The following is a 20,517-nucleotide window of genomic DNA, read 5'->3' as shown; positions in this document are numbered from 1 at the left end:
TTGATAATGTTATAGGCATACCATTTTACATTCTGACACTATTCAGTGTTCTCAACCTTTGGAATAAATTGTCATGTGTAGGGTGGAGAGGGAGAGAGCAATTAGATACTTTCTATGCAGGATAAGTCCAATATCTACAAATCCATCAATTCCTTTTCTGCAAATAACTGATTGACAGAGGCACCAGACAGTAGTAGGTAGAACCAATCAAGTGGCTCAGTAGAGAAGAATATCTGAGTTCAGATCCTGCCTCAGACTTGTACTATCTCTGTTACACTGGATAAGTCACCCAGTCTGTGTCCTCGTGAGTGAAATAAAGGGGTTTGAACTCTGTGGCTTCTAACCTTCCTTCTAGCTGTAATTCCATGGTCCTCTGAGAAGCGACAAGCCTGGGAACTTCAGCCATAGGGAAGAATAGGAAAAACCACTTTGACAATCTTAAGATAAGCAAACCCTTTGTTAGGAAAAACAAGCATCTTCATAACTACCTCATCAGCAATTCTTCCATCACACTCATGTGCCCTTCTCTTAACTCTTCTACCAAAGCCTTTGCATATGGCTTTGGTTTGTTTGTTTTTAGGAAGACCTAAAATCGTAGAAATTTGGAGTAGTATAACTTGATTATAGACATTGGTTAAAAGAAAACAAAGAATATTTGTGTTTCATAGTGCAATGCCTGGCATATAGTAAGCACTTAGTAAATGCTTTATCTGATCTAATATTTGCCTCACAGAATGAATTTCAAAGAATGTGTTGAGTATTTAGCATTTCATGATTCCATGTTATTTCATTTTTCCAGAAAATTAGTCTAAAAAGGAGAAGTCTGAGAAGTTATTGTAAAAAATGTTCATTTACCTCTTTCCCTCGAAGCCCAGTTCCCAATAAGTAAACTTGACTTTCCTCATTGTAGCGAATTTGAATGTTATACACTTTATTTTTGTACAACACCATGAGTACATATGGGTTGGTAACTGTTTTCTTAGAGCTGTCTCTCACCAGGAAAGTGCCATCCTAAAAGGAAGCGTCAAAAAGAAAGTCTTATTATGATGTTAGAAATAGGTGTCAGTATTTCTGTAGCACTGCTGTCAAGGAGCAAACATCTAAGATTCAGTAGAAGCTGTCAATAGAGAATTCACAAGGGAAATTCGGACTCCTGAACTGTAGGCAAAATCTCTACATTTTATGAGTTTTATTATTGGGCTCATTTACCCAATGAAAAATATATAGTGCAAACAATTGCAGAGGGAATGACAAAACTAGCTCCCTTGAAATCAGTTCACCAACAAGGACCCACTTTTAAAAATATTAAAGATGTAGCTGGGGGATGAAGGAATGAATAGAGAGCCAAGAGAAAGCAGGAAACTGATACTGATTTCAACCACTAGAAATCATCTGATCTGAATCTAGCGTTTTTACGGCATATTATCTACATCTACATCGCAGTAGGATTTAAAAAGGATGGCATCTCACAGGGCCTTGGTTTAGTTGCTTTGACTTGCTTGTGTGAAGAGAAGGTCTAACCTCATGGGGAAGATTCAAGAAACATGCCATTTATTCAGCAAACATTTATTAAGTACTAACTAGTTTCCAAGCACTGTCTTAGGGGCTGAGATAATACTAAGTCAATTTAAAAAATGACACTCCATAGTCATCAGAGTGTCAGAATTTGAGTAAGTTCAGGGTTACAGGCAGCAACTTTTCCCCCAATTATTCCTTAAATCAAATGAGAGCTATTTTTGTGTGTGAAAAGAAGATCTAGAGTAAATGCCATACTTGAAAAGAGAAGTGATACCAGTTGTATTCGTTTATTTATCAGTCTATATCTGTATGATCCCAGTTGATAGTCAAATATAAATAATCAGTTCATTAAATGGAAAATTTCAGTTTTGACTGAATTGGCTTGGGAGTATTAGGTAAATACAGATTAGAATTATGCTTAATTTTCTATTTGTGTAATACTTTTTCAAATTGTATGATGGCTAAAAGTGTATTCATTTCTCCTCTCCCAACCCCATCCCTAGCAAATGTTTACACTGTACCTTGTTTATTTTCCTGAGAGCGGCTTCTGCTTCTGTTCGAGTAACATATGATACATACCATTCATTATTCAATGAGTTCTGAAAATTTTAAAAGAAAATTTGCAGATGAATAAATGGTGCTGATATTGCTAACACAGCAGAGTGAAAAATTATGAAAAATTAAATGCTACTTGGTCCCACACAGTTTTATATACATGAATCAGCAAAAAAAATTCCCGATAAATTTAAATGTTTTATTTACAAAATGTGGAATTGTTTGATTTTTAGAAACATAGGGTGAAGCACTCTCCATCCTAAGCAGCTGAGAGAGTACTAACATATACATGTATGTACGTACATACATCATACGTACATACATACATATATATACACATATATATTTGTGTGTGTGGGTGTGTGTATGTCATGGTCCCTTCATTCATAAAAGGAAATTTTAGTCTCTTAGGGAAGGTTAGTTAATAAAAATCATGACATTCTATATTTATCAGAGTTTTAAGAATTTGAATAAGTTCAACGGAATGCATTTCATTTCTATTAACTTTCACCATGACTACTATGACAAATATAAATATGAATTAGCATTCACTCTATAAAGAACTTATTTGTTGTTGTTATTAAGTCATTTTCAGTTGTGCCTGACTCTTTGTGACCCCTTTTGGGGTTTTCTTGGCAAAGAGACTGAAGTTGTTTGCCATTTTCTTTTCCAACTCATTTTACAAATGAAGAAACTGAGGCAAATAGGGTTAAGTGACTTGCCAAGGGTCACACAGCTGGTAAGTGTCTGAGGTCATGTTTGAACTCAGGTCTTCCTGACTTCAGACCCACTGTGCCACCTAGCTGCCCAAATAGAACTTAAAGGCTCCTATTATAGATACATATACATTTATGTACATACAAGTGTGTAAGCAAAGAAGATGATGAAACTAGTATAAAGAATTAAGGATTCTGTCCAATACCACAAGCCTGAAAATATATAGAAATAGCTAATTATTTTTACTTTTTGATGGGAGGGAACAAGACTCCTCTCTGTGTCAGAAGGGCATTGTATTTACCAAAATTTGGATGAAACTCAAAGGAGTACAGCTAGAAAAGAATTCATTTTTTTCCCTTTCTGCATCTGGAATACTCTGTTAATTTTTATTTTGTTTTATAAATTCAGCCACAAAATAATTTCAGGACTATAGAATAGTGGTACAAAACTCAAAGAGAAACAGGGGTTACTAATTTGTATATAAGGATCCCTGTGGGCTCACATTGATTTAGAAGACCACATACTAACATTATCTAAATTTTTATTCATATAGTTAAGTATCTCCCCATTTCATTTTTTTTCAGAGGGGGAGAGCAGGGCAATTAGGGTTAAGTGACTTGCCCAAGGTCACATGGCTAGTAAGTGTTAAGTTTCTGAGGCCATCTCCATTTCATTTTGCTCTGGTTCTGAGGGCACTTGAAAGCGTTGCAGTGGGTGTCTTACACCTTTGTTATTGAAAATTAAAGTGTATTCAAAAACAGTCATACAAAGAATGACTTGAGGGTCATTCTACCTACCTCTTCATCCCCAAGAGATGATGGTAGTTGCCTAATTGGAACTGGCAAGGGTCTTCCCTCAGCTGGACCTCTAGATGGCGGTCTGTTGATAGCACCTTCAAAATTACAGATTAAAACTTATAAAGATAGTCCATTCACTATAATATTTTTCACACTTCTGTTAAATCATAGTTTGTTTTCCTCAAATACCATTTAAACTATTCTGATGTATATTCCACAAGTCAGTGATAAAAATATTTTCTATAATTTAGAAATCATATTTTCTGCTCAGATGACACAGTATAATTCTATTTATCACAGAATGAAGAACATATTATCTACAATGATCTTCCAGATGTTTTTGTTTTAAAGCTACTAGTAACACAAGATATTAATCATTTTGATCACATGCAAATGAAGATTACTTAGCATTATTGAGGGGACTGGTCTTCTACATAATACCTAGTACTACTAAAGATTTTTAACTGTTACAGTAGTAATGATGCAGTAATAATACTTATTAAAGTTATTTTTCATCATTTTATCCAAATAAAAGTTGTTAGCCAAAGCAGCATGGAATTATCTTTGACAGTGTGTTTCTCAAAGACACTAATTGTTATTCTGTTGTGTTTTTTTTTTCCTAGCAAGTATACCATCTCATTCTTCTCTAAATTTAACAGTGAGGTGGATTAGTAGAGAGAACATTGGATCTGGAGTCAGGAAGACCTAATTTCAAATCCTGCTTCAGACATAACTAGCTGTGTGACCTTGGACAAGTCATGTAACTTTTACATAATAATAGCACCTACCTCTCAGGGTTGTTGGGAGGATTAAATGACATAATGTTTGGAAAGCATTTTGCAAACCTCCAAGTGCTACACGTGCCTTTATTGTCACCCTCATCATCATTGCTATTGTTGAGGTTACTATCATTATCACATGGGTCTGTAACAATGTGAAACTTTTGACAGCAGAACAAAAATAATAACATTTACCCCCCTTTACAAGGTTATTTGGATCAAATGAGATGATACAAGGCATTCCAAAAGTTTTAATTCCACTCTAAACTTTAATAGCTTAAAATGGCACTAAGACTTTTAGAATATCTTGTATTTAGGAAAATCCTTTATAAATTGCAAAGTGTCCTAGAAATGTAAATTTTTTAAACTTTCCTGTTTTAATTCGATCTTAACAAATGCCAATGAGCACTTGCATATACATAGTATAACAGAAAGAGATGGTTGTACATGAAGCAGCATTCTCTGTCTTCAGGTCATAAATCTCTATTTTACTCAATTCACTTTTCTCTGTAAATGTATAATAAATTCAGAATGTGTCTTTCAAAGTTGTCCTGTCCCTGCTTTCTGACCTTCTTTCTGTTCTGTCCTTTTCTGCGATTTCAAAAACTCTTCTCTCTCTTTCCTTTCCTCCCTTCCTTCTCCTCCTCCTTTCCTTCCCTTCCCTATCCTTTTTTTCCCTCTCCAGTATACCAGGCAATGCTTTCCCATCTATAACCCTCAGTACTCAGCACCATGCTTTGCACATGGTAAGTCCTCGATCAATGATGTTTCACTCATTGATGAAACAAGAGGAAATCTGGAACAGGCGTCCAAGCACAGAGATATTTGTGAGAATTGTCTGCATGCAAGAGACCAATTCAATAGAGATAATAGTTTCTTCCTGATGCAGATATAATGAGAGAGGCTAATGACACGGATTACCTCAATATGGCAGATACATTTCAGAGAAATTTCTTTTTGCGATTTCCCCATTAATATTTGCTACCTGGGGCATCTCCCTCCTGTCTAGTAATTTAAATCCTACCCCTCCTTAAGGAGGTTGAAATACTATATTCACATGGAATTTTAAAATTGTACAGAACTTTAGAGATCATCTACTCCCCTCCAGTCCATCATTTTACAATAGCAGAAAGGGAGGCACAGAGACATTAAATATCTTGCCCAGGGTCATTTAGGTAGTAAGTAACAGGATTCAGACTAGAATTCAGATCTTCTGACACCAGCCCTATATTTCTTATTTTTTTCAGCTGCTAAAATACTTACAGCCACACACAGACTAGTCATGCAATTCAGTTACATTCAGAAAACATTGAATGAAAGCAAGGACCTATGCTAGGTTTTGTTTTTATAGAATACATCTATATAATAGAATACATACAATCTCATATTGTTTTGTAGTTATTTCACAAAGATAAATATTTTTTCCTAACCAAATTATAATATTCTTGGAACTAGTAACTGTTCTTAACAATTCAATTTATAAAAAAAAAACATGTATTTTAAAATGTGCACAACTTACAAAATGCAATTATAACAATAATAACTCTTATTTTCAGGGCATTTTCTTCATTTTCCTCTGAAATAGGTAAGGTATATGTTATTCTCAGTTTGGAGATGACAAAATAGGCTGAGGTTAAGTGACTTGCCCAAGGTCATACAGCTAGTAAGTGTGAGAGCCTAGATAAGGATCCATCTCTCCTAAATGCTGTTGAATTCAGTGTTCTTTCCACAACAGCACTCTGACTTCCCAATAATTGCACACACACACACACACACACACACACACACACACACACACACGAAATAGAATATAAGTGCTGTACAACAGATGTAAACAGATGTTCTATTGTTCACCTAGAACCATGCTAGATACCTTAGAGGCTACAAATGAAAAATAAACATTTGTTCCCCCAACACAAGTGTATTCAGTTTTTACTCTGATTCCCTCTCCATCCTACCTACCAACCTATGATTTCATCAGTACAGACAGTTCTTGGTTTTGAAATTCCCTTCAGTAATAAAAATCAGTGACTCCTCAAATTTATAGTTTTAGGTTTGCCTTGGGCACAAAAGATCTTTTGACTTGCCCTGTGTCATACAGCCACCTTACGTCTGAGCCAGGAGTTGGATTCAGGTCATCCTGATTCCAAGGTCCATCCTTTATCCAGTACACTGTATTGGTATATCCCTCAGCTGCAAAATATTATGTATCATATGTAAAGTGAGATAATGCATGAATATTATAGGTACATAGTACGGTATGTGCTATTTTACCACTTATATTCTCTCATATTATAGTGCTTTTTTACTTTTGACAGGTGTAGTGAGATCTTTTTTTTAAAGGCTATATCAAAATGCCCATTGACAGACTAAACATTACATTAATACCAGGTCAGACATTTGGAGCTAAAAATTCATGAAACCTAAACGTTTGTGGGTTCATGGATATTTAAACGCCCCACCTGATTTTAATATAATGTTACCTCAGCCTGACAGGGTGCCTTTTGTTGAAGTTGTTATTTAAAAGAATTTGTCTTCCTTTTCAACAAGTTTGTAAAACTGTACTGTAGTTAAAAAAAAGTCTACTGTAGCCTAGAAATGTGGTAGCAACTACCAAAGGAGTTCTAGACCACAAGCGTACCTTTTGACAAGTATGGCGGCAGTGATGCACTTGTAGGAAAATTGCTGTGGAGATAGAAATTAGAGGTAAATAAAACAAAGGGTGGGGTTGTCAGGGTAGAGGGAAGGGAAACAGTGAAAATTCTACTTCATTTATATCTGCTTACCCCAAATTCAAGAAACACACTTTAGAAGGGATGAAGGTTACTTGAAATGCTTATTCCAGGGTGGCCCATTGCCAGGTCTTCTAAATATTATAATAAAAGCCTGACAAACTAATTACTGGGTGTAATCAGCTGCCTCCTGCTGGCATCCTGCAACTTTTTTTTAAAGTAACAACTAGAAAAGTGCTGTTGTTATTCTGAGCCTTGATATGTATAAACCATGATGGATTAGACAGCAACTGTTCCTGTCACATCACTTACTATCTATGATACTTATTGTTTATCTGTTTGATTTCATTTTCCCATTTCAAAATGTAAGAGCTCTCTCAGCTCCTAGGCCATTAGAGTGTGTGTGTGTGTGTGTGTGTGAAGTTTTCAAATGTTGCTAAATTGTTTACCTCTTTTTTCTTCAAATTCCTCACTTATTTTTCCAGGTGTTAATTCTATTGTTAGGGGAATGATAGAGGCCGTCAGCATTGCAAAGTTGTGAAGCAAAAACAGTATAACACCAGGATTGGCCTGCATTGTGGTCAGGGGTTGACTTCATTGACCCCAGCTATGATCCATTTCCCCAATTTACCCACCTGGCACAACCTCTTGGCCCGGGAAGCTGTGCCCCACCATGCTCTGGAAAGGCAACCAACATCATATTAGCTCAAAACCTATGAATAGGCAATGATGGAGACAAACCTTGCTGTGATGGGCCCAGGCATACTGTTAGATCCTGATTGGGGAAGTTTGGATTGTGGCTTGATGGATCTTGAAGGGAAAGTGTTGGAAGTGAAAGAGGGAATAGCTGGATGAGGGAGTGGCCTATGGTGCCCTATGATGAAGAGAAAAGAACTGTTAAGATCTACATGAATAAACGTATTCACAAGGGTCATCTACAACATCACTCATTAACACTTCTGCTTAAAGTGCTAGAACTTAAGGCTGTTGTTGGGAGTGACAACAATGGCAAACACTGCCTCTAATTAGATGACGTTAGATCTGAAGATGTGGCCCATCCATTTTGGCTAGTTCTCCCTCTTGGAATGCCTAAGTGACATAACTATCAAGATACAATGTTATGTAAGCGTTCATTTAAGTTCTCTTGGTATGGTTCGTGTTCCATATCACACAGTATGTTCCTCCTTTGCCTCTTTGTTATTGCTGTTGCTCTCCATTTCAGTCTGGTTTGATTTTTTGTGGCCCCATTTGGGGTTTTCTTGGCAAAGATACTGGAGCGGTTTGCCATTTCCTTCTCCAGCTCATTTTACAGATGAGGAAACTGAAGCAAACCGGGTTTAGTGACTTGCCCAGGGACACACAGTAAGTGTCTGAGGTCAGATTTGAACTCAGGTCTTCTTGACTCCAGCTGCCCCTATGACTCATTAGGTTGGTCGAAATAACCATCTATTTTCAGAAATAATTGAATGTTCAAAAAATTTATTATACTTCTCTACTAATTCTGTCTTGAGTCTTTGCATGTACATTAGATAGGATAAGTGTAGACATTTGAGATTTTTTTAACTGCCAAGAAGTACACTTGTTTTTAATAATTGTATTGCAAAATTCAGAAATCCAGCAACATTACCCATAAACTCAACAATTTTTCCTTGTTGACCCAATTAAGGGAGATGCCATGGTATAATAAATTGAGAAGAAGCCTTGGAATCAAGCAGGCCTGGGCCCTCACATACTAGCTGTGTAACCATGGGCAAATCACTTCACTTCTGTGTCCTAGGCCCGGGCTTCTTAAACTTTTTCCACTTGGGGACCCCATCAGCACTTCTTAAACCCACATGAGGTCACCACCCACAGTTTAAGAAGCTCTGCTCCTAGGTAACTCTCTAATACTTTAAGGTTCTGATGAAGTCTGCATTGCTGGAAAGAATTTCCATACAGGAAATCCCATGCTGATGAAATTATAGGTTCAGCCTCCTTCCCCACCTAAAAGAATAATAAAATTATTTTGTCTACTTTCATTTTATATTCATATGTCTATCTAACATAACGTGGCAATCATCAGACCTCTACTTCACCTATATGAAATATATTTATTTGAGGGACCATTTGGAAAGATGAAAGGGAATAATTTAAGTGAGATTTTCTTTACGTACCATCATCTTCTTCCTGCAGTGGGAAGGAAAAGGAATAAGATATGATTCTTTCAGTTCTATGAGGTTCCCAAGGCATTGCTATCTTTATGATATTTTATGAGGATCAACCAATCTTTTTTTCTAAATGAGTATCACATTAATTCACATTAAGTATATTATGAAGAAGAGCAGGATTTTCTATCAAGATTTAGAAAGTGGGAGAAGTCAATGTCTCTATCTTTGTGATCTCTCATTCATTCTTCTCTGGGCTCCACTTCTGACTCTCTAGACTTCTTTCTTTAATAATTAATAGCTACCATGTCTAGAGTACCTACTTTATGTAAGTCATGGTGCACAAAACTTTACAAATACTATCTTCTTTGATCCCCACAAAAACCCTGGGAGGTAGGTACTATAATGGTCCCCATTTTACAGTTGAGGCAACTGAGAAAAACAGAGGTTCAGTAACTTGCTCAAGGTCTCACAGCTAGTAAATATTTGACTGGATTTAAATTCAGGTTCTTCCTGATTCCGGATCTTATGCTCTAACCATGGTACCACCTAGATGCCTATTATTATCAGTAATCATCACAATAATGATCAGTAATAGTCATATTATTATTTGTATGTGGAAAGTTTTTTTTAATAAATGTAATTGTTATTGTTGTTAGTAGTTGCTAGGTGGTATAGTGGATAGATAGATGGAAGAACCTGAGTTCAAATCCAGCCTCAGATACTTACTAGCTGTGACCCTAGGCAAGTCACTTAACCTCCATTTGCCTCAGTTTCCTCAGTCATAAAATGGGGACCATTTTATACTTCCCTTCCAGGGTTGTTGTGAGAATCAAATGAGATAGAAGCACAGTGCCTGACACCTAGCAGGTACTTAATAGATGATTATTTCCTTGCTTCCTTGTTTTATCTTTAATTGTGTAATGAGACTAAATTCATTCTGAGAAAAAGCAGAGTCCAGGAAATAGACAGTAACGGAGTCAAAGTAGTCTATAGTTTGCCCTAGTCATGCTTCATGAAAAATACAGCTCTAGATAGTTATATTGATCTTCTTTTTCATATTACATTGATCTTTAAAGACAATACTTTAGCTATCATGAATTTCCTCATTTTCTTGCTGCATGTAGATAAGGACTAAGCTGAACCAGTCAACAAGAGCATTTTATGTATGTATTTTTATGTCCTATACTATACTGAGCATTCAAGAAAAGGCTTGTCCTAAACATTATCACTAAACTCATCAGGGTAAGGACGAAGGAAATAAGCATTTATTAAGCACCTGCTTACTATGTACTGGGGCAACTACATGGCACAGTGGATAAAGTACTGGGTCTGGCATCAGGAAGATTCATCTTCCTGAGTTCAAATCCAGCCTCAGACACTTATTAGCTGTGTGACCCTGGTCAAGTCACTTAACCCTATTTACCTCAATTACCTCATCTATTAAATGAGCTGGAGAAGGAAATGGCAAGCCATTCTAGAATCTTCACAAAAAGACCCCAAATGGGGTCACAAAGAGTCATACACAACTGAAAAAAGACCCTACAACTACTATGTGCTGTGCTACTATTTGCTTTACAAATATTATCTCATTTGATCCTCAAAACAACCCTGGAAGGTAGGCTCTGTTATTATTTCCCTTTTACAACTGAGAAGGTCAGGAAGGTCAGGTTACAACAGACAGAGGTTTAGTGACTTTCCCAGGGTCACACAGCTAGTGAGAATCAGAACAGATTAGATTCTGAACTCTGTCTACTGCACAACCTAGCTGTCCCAAGGTCAAGTGTAGTTCTCAGGAAAGAACAAGTGAAGAGTTGTAGACTCATGGTGTCCCCTTTGCACATGATAGGGCTCCCTAAAACCTAATCTTCCTTTAATCATACCACCACCCTCCCTGAGAATATATACTGACTTCACATTTTCCTACCACATTGTTTAAAATTTTGTCTGGATTCATAGTCTGTGTCTACCCTTCTCTCGTAACGATTTATTAAACTTTATCTCCTACCCCCACCCCACCTAAAATGTTGCTATTGTTTTCAATGTTCACCAAACACCATGCTTGTTCCTATTTTTGATCATGCTGCCATCTTAGCCTGTTTTTCCTCCTCAGTTTAATTAAATCCTTCCAGTCCTTCAAGACTACTGGCAGAACCATAACCAGGTTGGGGAGAATGGGACTTTGTCTCAAAGCACCAAAATGTAGCATGATTCTAAAACATGCTTTTGTCCTCCCAGCCATCTAGTCTTTAGTAACAAAGGAGTCCCAGGTAAAGCTTTCATTCCCCCTTCGACCACACCTCTATCTTTCCTCCCACCTGCCTCTGGTTCAAAAATCCCTAATTACTACTCTAGCCATCACCTGTGTAAGGTTTAGGTGCACCCCCCCCCCCCAAGGCCCCTTCCTAGCTCTAACATGACATGATTCTAATTCAATAGCAACTAAAAATAAGTTTTGCTGAATAAATAACTTTTTTGACCATTATTCCTATTGGTAACTAAAGACTACTAGTCAAGTATATATTGATCTCTAACTCTCAAAATATTTGTATCACAATTCAGAACTCAATGAAATTAAATCTGGTGATATTCCTTAATTGTTTCAAGCGCACCAGTCTTATCTCTTCAAATAGATTATCTTCTACTTAAGGGTTTTGTGGTTGTTGAGTCATTTTAGTTGTGTCCAACTCTTTGTGATTCCATCTGGGGTTTTCTTGGCAAAGATACTGGAGTGGTTTGCCATTTCCTCCTCCAGCTCAATTTACAGATGAAGAAACTGAGACAAATAGGGTTAAGTGATTTGTCCAGGGTCACACAGCTAGTAAGTGTGTAAGTAAATAAGGCCAGATTTGAACTCACAAAGATGAGTCTTACTCCAGGTCTGACACTCTATCCACTGTGCTATTACCTAAGCTACACATTAGAAATATTGACTTAATACTCTGTACATGGCCCATCCCCACTACCCAGGATAAAGCATAGCCTGGAGACATAGCAGGCAATGAATAAAACTTGATTGCTTGATTAATTAATTAAATTAATCATTCTCTGGGTGACCCACAATATAAGCTGCATATTTGGTATTTTGAGGGGTCAGGAGGGCATATTAAAGACCTTGAAAATTTGGGCATGTGGCCTAGGGTTATGGCGATTCTCCCAACCTGCTTTGGAGAGACTGCTCTTGTGTTGTCTAGTATGAATCAATGGTCCTACCCCCATCCCTCCATCCTCCCCATCCCCCAGTGACTTATGATAGATTTTACTGCATATCATATTGACTTACATCTCCTCTTCTGTCTGCTTCCCATCCATGCCTGAAAATGAATTTAGAAGAATAAAAAGAATTAGTTTCTTCCCCCACAGAAATGATTGGAATTTGAATGATCAAGTTTTCGTTTTTGGATATTTAAGTTTAAATCACTAGGAAGCTAGCCCGTTTAAATTAGTTGAAATGTGAAGCAAAGGGGCGGCCAGGTAGCACAGCGAGTAAGAGCACCGGCTCCAGTGTTGAGAAGACCTAGAGATCGAATCCCGGGCTCAGACACTTAGCACCCACCCAGAAACACCTGGCCATGTAACCTTGAGCAAGTTACTTAAAACCGATTGCTTTAAAAAAAATGTGAAACAAAACCACTGATGGAAGTGGGGGGAGGAAGGATAAAGTTTGCGTATAAAGAGAGTTACAGCAATTAATTTCTCTGTCAACATGATGGGCAATAAGAAGAAAGTCCTCTTTAGAGCTATCAATGGAAATAAAAGCAAAAAAAGCTGTTTATCCAGCCAACCATAGTTTCTGTTGCTATTCAAATAGAAACATGTCATGCTGGAGCTAGAAAGGCACCTTAGGGATTACCTACACCTTATTTTACAGAAGAGAAAATTGAGAAAAATAGACATCAAGTGAGCTGCCCAAGGTCATACACTTGGTCGTATTAGAGTTGGAGCTAGAACCCAGGCAACTTGACTTCTAGGCCAGGACATACAAATTATACAGAAAAGATATCCCTCAAAACAATTGGAAAGATTTAAAACTAACATCCTCCTTCCTTGATAACATTGTTAAATCCCAGACCATGTTCCCTTACAGTGTGAAGGGAAGAAATTAGAAAAATGCCACTGTACAGGTGATTTTCCATACTGACTTAGACTCGTTTCCCCAGAGCAACATTGCAGCGTTACAGATTTTGCACCAGCTGCCTAAAAGTCATTGCCAACATCTGTATTTTGTGGAGATTGCTGCTCTGAGATAGTAGAGGCAGCTTTGGACTAAGAAACAGAAAACACCATGGACCTCAGCTCTGCCAAGGAATTCTTCACATTTACACAAAGCTTCTTGGTCTTGTTCTAGTCACCTAAGAGGGCTTCAGTATTTTCATTTGTAAAATGAGGGGGGTTGTATGAACTGCTCATCTCCTTTACCATTCATACCCCTAAAAAACATACCAGAAACTTGTCTTCAACAAAAAAGGCACCACTACAATATATTCTAAAGCATTGCAAGTTGGACAGGGGAGAAAGCTCCTATAGGGAATGAAAGAAGGAAATGTACCCAAGTTATTTCTACCACCATAAGAAGAGAAAATGGTGGTAGTAGGCCCCATGAACTGGATAGGATCTTTACTAGAAACATTCTGAGAAAAATGTCACTGTTGGGAATGTTTGTTCAAAAAGCACAGTGATTCATTCACATTACATTGATTAACTCTTTATATTCCTATTTTTCAGGGATTTCTTTTTCATCTTTCTTTTTCTTTTTTTTTTTTTTTCATCTAGGCTAGGTTACTTTATATCTGACTTTAGAGTCTGAACATTTCTCAATCCCCAACCTCAGTTTTCTTTTCATGTTATTGGTTGTATGTCAGACATGTTTTAAAAAATTATCTTCAGTTCTATGACCCTCATGCTCTACTAGAAAGGTAAACTTACTTTGGTACAGGTGGCTTCTTAAAATTTCTCTCAGGTTTTTCTCCATGGGGCAAAGGAGGCTTTGGTATCTTAGGTAAGTGATCTCCAGCAGTCCTGTGGTATTTAAAGACCAGATATATTAAAGGAAGTCAACTGCATGCTATAGGTTAGAGTTCTATAACATGTACATCTAAATCTCCCAAGTACTCCCTTCTGCTTACCTCAGTGCAGGAGCTAAAGGCTGCAAAATACAATGAAAGATGTATCAGAATCTTTGGTATGTTCCATTGGACGAATATACATTGTGCTGTCTTAAGATAAAGGATGTCTTACCTTATCAGGAAAAACTGGTTTTTTCCCTGCAAATTACAAATGAAAAAAAATTTTCATGTCTTGAATTCAATTCCCAATTATCTAACTCAGACCTAGAAACAATCTGATACATGGGCAAGCATTTTCAGCCAAATAACACGTGACACTTTCAAGTATGGAAGCATTTTTCTTCAGATTAAGACTGTTCGAGCAAGTAAACAAGGTACTTCAAGACCTTCTTGTCCAACCTCTTCATTTTGCAGAAGAAGAAACTGAAGTCCAAGGACAAGGACGGATTTGCCCAAGGACACATAGTTTTATATGAATGCAAAAACCACAGTCATTCTAGTATTCCCTAAGCATCCATAAATAGGATTTTCTGTCCTTCTTTAATTTTTTTTAAATCCCTAATTTATTGACTTGTGGTACTGAACCTGGAGTCATAAGACTCCAATTCTTATGCGAATGTGCCACTTTTTATTTGAGTGACCTTGGGCAAGTCACTTAATTTATCTAGGTCTTACTTACCTCATCTGTAATATGAAGGGGGCTGGAATAAATGACCTCTAACGTCATTCCCAACTCTGTATCTATGTCTAGCCTTTTTTTTCTTTTTGTGTCTATGTCTTCAATAAATCTATTCAAGTTTTCAGTTGTGAACCCTCAGCCCAGTTAAAAATGCTTTAGCAGCAGTATTTTCAACATTCACAGGGTCATAAGGATACTTCCCCATAAAAATAGAATTCTAAACTTTTTTAGTTACTACTTAAAACAGAAAGTGAAGGAGGTTTTCTCTGCTGAAAATGTGAGCAATAGGATTTTGCTTAAACCTGTGCTCAAAATGTAAAGGTAGATGTTAAGAACTTTTGTCACCCCTTTCCCATTCCAAACAAAAGCCCTAAGTGAGTAGAGCACCGGCCTTGGAGTCAGGAGGACCTGAGTTCAAATTTGACCTCAGACACTTAACACACATACACACACACACACACAAAAACTACCCGTGTGACTTTGGGCAAGTTACTTAACCCCAATTTCCCTCCAAAAAGCAAAACAAACAAACAAAGACCCTAGCAAATTTTTTTTTGGCTTTTTGGAGGGCAATTGGGGTTAAGTAACTTGCCCAAGGTTACACAGCTAGTTTTTTTGTGTGTGTGTTAAGTGTCTGAGGCCAGAACCGAACTCAGGTCCTGACTCTGGGGCCAGCACTTTACTCACTGCACCACCTAGCCGCCCCAACCCTAGCAATTTTAACCTTAAAAATATAAAAACTACTATTCCCTCTTTCCCCTTCTGTCTTCTTTCCTTTCCCTCAGCCCCTCCACTTAACCTCCCACAAAAGAAATCAGATTCAGAAAATTAGTTTGATCTCTGCTTCCAAAAGTTCTATCAGAGAGGGAAGTTTAATTTATATTACTATAGGCAACAATGTTGATTTTCCCATTAAATAGAAGAATCTTAGAATGTCAGAACTTGCAAGGTCCTTAGAGATAATCTAGGATGAATGTTTGATCCCTTTGTATTCCACAAAAGGAAAGTGAGGTCTAGATAGAGGGGGGTAGCTGCTATAGGCCCAGGGCCAAAATATCTTAGTGAAGATTCAGGCCTAGGTCCTCTGACCCCCAATCTAATTCTCACTTTCACTGTGCTCACAAGGCACAAGAAGCTTTTACAGAGTTAGCCAACAGGATTTTTAATATGGCTTTTTTCTTCTTTTTAGTTTCCTTGAGCAGACCTTATTTCTGAACCTCTTGCATAGCTCAAATTTGGTTTTCTTTTAGAACAGGAAATTACTTCTCCATTACCTGCATGCTCTGTAAGATGAATGTGAGGATTGTAAGAATGATGGTTAGGATTAGCATATGAAAAACCATTCGGTGAAATTTCTTTGACATTTTGTTATTTTGTCTGAAGGTTTCAGCGGCCTTGTTCTGGTATAATAGAGTCCCAGGGTTTCAGAGCACTGGAAATTGGTCTTTCAAGACCTCTGGGTGATAAGCCATATGCCCAGAGTTTCATTTTCACAGCTTGATTTGTCTTATTGTTCTGTGATTCTTTTTCCTTTTCATAACATTTGTTTTCTAATTTAATTGGCTCTTACTGAAGACACTATATCGAGAATACCAAAAAATAAACGAACAAAAACCCACACAGCCCATCCCCTAATGTCTAAATAAACTTTAATAAAAAGTAGGCTGATCTGCCCATGTTCTCTGGGCAGCAGCTCATTTTCTAAGACATTAAATTCTGAAGATGTTTCCATTCAGAACAATATGTTTGGAAGATTATGCATGAAGCAATGTGAAGAACAGATTACAGAAGGCAGCTATTAGAAGTAGAAAAGGAGGCTGGGAGACTGGGACAAAATAGTCCAGGTAAGAGGTGATGAAGGCCTGAACTAAGGTGGGGGCCACGTGAGTGGTGAAGAGAAGATAGTTGCAAGATATATTGTGGTGATGGTATGGACAGTATTTTACAAGTAGTTAGATGTAAGGATAGGGCAGCTAGGTGGTACAGTAAATAAAGAGCTGGGCCTGGAATCAGGAAGGCTCATCTCCCTGAGTTCAAATCCAGTCTCAGACATTTACTAGTTGTGTGAGTCTGGGCAAGTCATTTAACCCAGTTTGCCTCAGTTTCCTCACCTGTAAAATGAGCTGGAGAAGGATGTGGCAAACCACTCCAGCAACTTTGCCAAGGAAACCTCAAAAATGGGATAACAAAGAGTCAGACACAACTGAAATAACTCAACATAAAATTTGGATGATTGAGATAATGATGGTGTCATAAACAGAAAGAGAAAATATAGGTAGAGAGAAAGGCCTTGGGACCGTAATAAAGTAGGGAAAGGTGAGGAACTCCACTCCAGACGAGTTTGAGGAGCCAGTGAGCCATCTAGCACTGAAGCCAATGCTTCTAACCCCACCAGGGGACACCTAAGTAATTTTTGTTAAGTTGAGAAAGAAAGAACGAACAGAGAGGGGGCTACTAAAGATGCACGAAAGAGGGGATGACTGAGGAAGCAATATGGAAGAGGAGGCAAGTGGGGATGGGAACCAAGAGCACAGATGGAGGAGGTAGCTTTAGTCCTGGGAAAATCCTTCCTTTGGGACTGGAGGAAATGTGGAGGATGCATGCATTCATAACTTCAGAGGAGTGGAGAAGGCATAATGGGATTTTGTCAAATAGTGGGCAAGGCCATCTGTGAACCATAGGGAGGAAAGTGAAAGTAGAGTTGGGGGCTAGCTGAGAGAAAAGGTGGTGGGCAGCCATCTCTGCCAGTGGCATTGTTTTCCACTAGGGCAGATAGAATCATGGCATGGTACATCTGGAAGGGAACTTAAAGTAACTTCCTTTCATTAAAGCTTTTTCCAGTCCTATATTTCCAACTACCTGCCATCTAGCTCCACCTGAATGGGCTTCAGGTTTCAGATTCATCATGCCTAAAAACAAAGGCATCATCTCAAAACCTCCCCCCACGCCAACCTAATTATGTTTCTGTAGATGGTGCTACCCTTTTTCCTAGTAACTTAGGATCCAATAAGTTGACATGTCTTATTGATTCTACTTCTGCCATATCTTATATCCAGCCCTTCCTCTCATCTCTCACTACAACCACCATCGTTCATCTGAAACCTGTTCAACAAACCTTTTATTAGGTGCCTACTATAAGCCAGTCATTGTGCCAGGCACTATAAAGAAAACAACAAAAATGAACTTCTATTACACTGACTTTGAAGAACTTCTCTTTTAGGGATTATGTGCCATTTACTTTCTGGGAAGGGAGAACACTATTAACTGGGAAGGTAGAGATAGGCTCCCTCTAGGAAATGATGCTTGAGGTGAGTTTTGAAGGAACATGGAGCTTTTAGGATGCAAAAGTGTGGAGGTGATTCACTGCAGGCATAGGATACAAGCTTATGCAAAGGTGGAGAGATGGGAAATGAAGTGTTTTGAGTGACAGCAAATGGGTTAGATGACTGTGATGCAAAGTAAGTGAAGAAAGATAGTGTGGTAATGTCTGAAAAGGCTGACTGGAATCAAATTATGAAAGACTTTAGAAGTCAAACAGAAGAGTTTCTATTTTATCCTACGAGCAAGAGGAGATAACTGAGGGGCAGCTAGGTGGCGCAGTGAATAGAGCACCAGTCTTGGAGTCAGGAGGACCTGAGTTCAAATCCAAACTCAGAAACTTAATGCTTACTAGCCCTGTGACCTTGGGCAAGTCACTTAACCCTAATTTCCCTGCCTTCCATGCTAAAAAAAAAGACATCACTGGAACTTCTTAAGCAAGGCATGATTTGGTCAAACCAATGATTTAAGAACATCGATTTGGCAAGCTGAGTGATGGATAGATCAGAGAAGAGAAAGTCCTAGAGTCAGGGAGATGAATTAGGAAGCTTCAGGCAATAGGTGACAGGGACAGTCTGAACTAGGCTGGTGGTCATATTAATGGAGAGCAGAGAACAGATGTCAGATGTATTACTGTAAGAGGCAACCAGGTGGCCTGGTGTGAGGTCTGGAGTCAGGAAAACTCATCTTCCTGATTTCAAATCTGGCCTCAAGTATTTACTTGCTGTGTGACTCTGAACAAGTCACTTAACCCTGTTTGCCTCAGTTTCTCATCTGTCCAATGAGCTGGAAAAGGAAATGGCAAACCACTCCAATGTCTTTGCCAAGAAAACCCCAAATGAGATCACAAAAAGTCAGACACTTAATAAAAATGACTGAACAGCAACATATTACTTTAAAAGTTAAGTGGTTGTTTTTTTCTTTAACTTTTAGTTTATTCCATCTCCAATCCATCCTTTTCAGAGATTTTTTTGAATCATCTTCCCAATAAATATCTCTGATCATATCATGCCTTTGATCAGGAGCTTTCAATAGCTTCTCATCACGTAATACACAAAGTATCAACTCATCCTGATCCTCCTAACCTTGGCATTCAAGATTTTCCACAACCCACCTTTTTTCTGCCTGATTTCTTACTACTCCCACCTGCATCTTTCATATTCAAGTCAGACAGTATTGATCAAGTGACCCTTTTATTATACTGTGGTCTCCTGACTCCATGTCTTTGTTCACATGGCTATAGGTGGATACCCCTTTCGCCCTCTGTCAAAGTTCCCTCCTTTCAAGGCTTCATTCAAGCTCTCCCTCCTCTGTCCTGAGTGACTCGCCTATTTTCCAGGTGAAAACCATGTGTACCTGGCCTGATTTCTCATAGTGTTGTGACTGGGCCCATCCCCTACATGGTCACTTCTTTTCCTAGAATAATAGGCATTTGAGTTCCCTGCAAGAAATCCTTGTATTCTCTAGCACATAAAAAACTAGCACTTATATAGGCCTTTAAGGTTTGCAAAGTGCTTCCCATATAAGATGTTAAGCTTTAACAGTTTGAAACTGCTCTAGGACTTTTATGATAGTTTGTAAATCATTATCATCATCTTAATAGCTAACATTTATTAAGCACCTACTATGTGCCAGGAACTGTGTTGAGTGCTTTGATCAAATTATCTCATTTGATCCTCACAACAACCCTAAGATGTAGCTGCTGTTATTATCCCCATTTTTACAGATGCAGAAACTGAGGCTGAGAGACGTTTAGTGACTTGCCCAGGGTCACACAGTTGTAAGTGTCTGAGGCAGGATTCAAACATACATCTTCCTGAGTCCAGAGCACATATTTTATCTGCTGTGCCACCTTGCTGCCTAATAGTTACTTAGTAACCATTTGTTAAATAAAATTAAATATAATCCAATCCAGTTTTATAATGGAAGAAGCCAAGTCCCTGAAAGGTAAGTGACTTACCCAGGATCACTCAGTGGCAGAGATGGCACAAAGAGCCCAGGTCTCCTGACTTCCAGTCCAAGTCTGTTTCTACCCTTCCAAATGATTTTTTTTTTTTGCTATACACATCATTGTTTACAAATGTAGAAAAGACTATGATATGTGATGTGATGTGATGTGATGTGATGTGGTGTGATGTGATGTGGTGTGATGTGATGTGATGTGGTGTGATGTGATGTGATGTGATGTGATGTGATGTGATGTGATGTGATG

The 20,517-nt window shown here is 38.1% G+C and overlaps 1 protein-coding gene across 1 annotated transcript in view; it reads right to left on the bottom strand.

Moving 5' to 3' along the window:
- The window catches only part of LCP2 (lymphocyte cytosolic protein 2), a 78,916-nt gene that overhangs the window by 1,671 nt on the left and 56,728 nt on the right, over window positions 1–20,517 (bottom strand). The window contains exons 11-20 of the mRNA XM_069102388.1: window positions 14,481–14,506; window positions 14,369–14,388; window positions 14,169–14,261; window positions 12,526–12,556; window positions 9,252–9,264; window positions 7,840–7,972; window positions 7,008–7,051; window positions 3,588–3,682; window positions 2,040–2,117; window positions 856–1,011 (exon numbers count right to left, since the gene is read on the bottom strand). Of these exons, the coding sequence (XP_068958489.1) occupies window positions 856–1,011; window positions 2,040–2,117; window positions 3,588–3,682; window positions 7,008–7,051; window positions 7,840–7,972; window positions 9,252–9,264; window positions 12,526–12,556; window positions 14,169–14,261; window positions 14,369–14,388; window positions 14,481–14,506 (689 nt within the window). The remainder of the gene's footprint in view (window positions 1–855; window positions 1,012–2,039; window positions 2,118–3,587; window positions 3,683–7,007; window positions 7,052–7,839; window positions 7,973–9,251; window positions 9,265–12,525; window positions 12,557–14,168; window positions 14,262–14,368; window positions 14,389–14,480; window positions 14,507–20,517) is intronic.

The sequence above is a fragment of the Petaurus breviceps genome, unplaced genomic scaffold (genome assembly GCF_028583685.1).
Source record: "Petaurus breviceps papuanus isolate PSGF00001 unplaced genomic scaffold, PetGlider_PUasm1.0 551, whole genome shotgun sequence".
Taxonomy (NCBI): Eukaryota; Metazoa; Chordata; class Mammalia; order Diprotodontia; family Petauridae; genus Petaurus; species Petaurus breviceps.
This window is presented reverse-complemented; position numbering and strand designations above follow the sequence as displayed.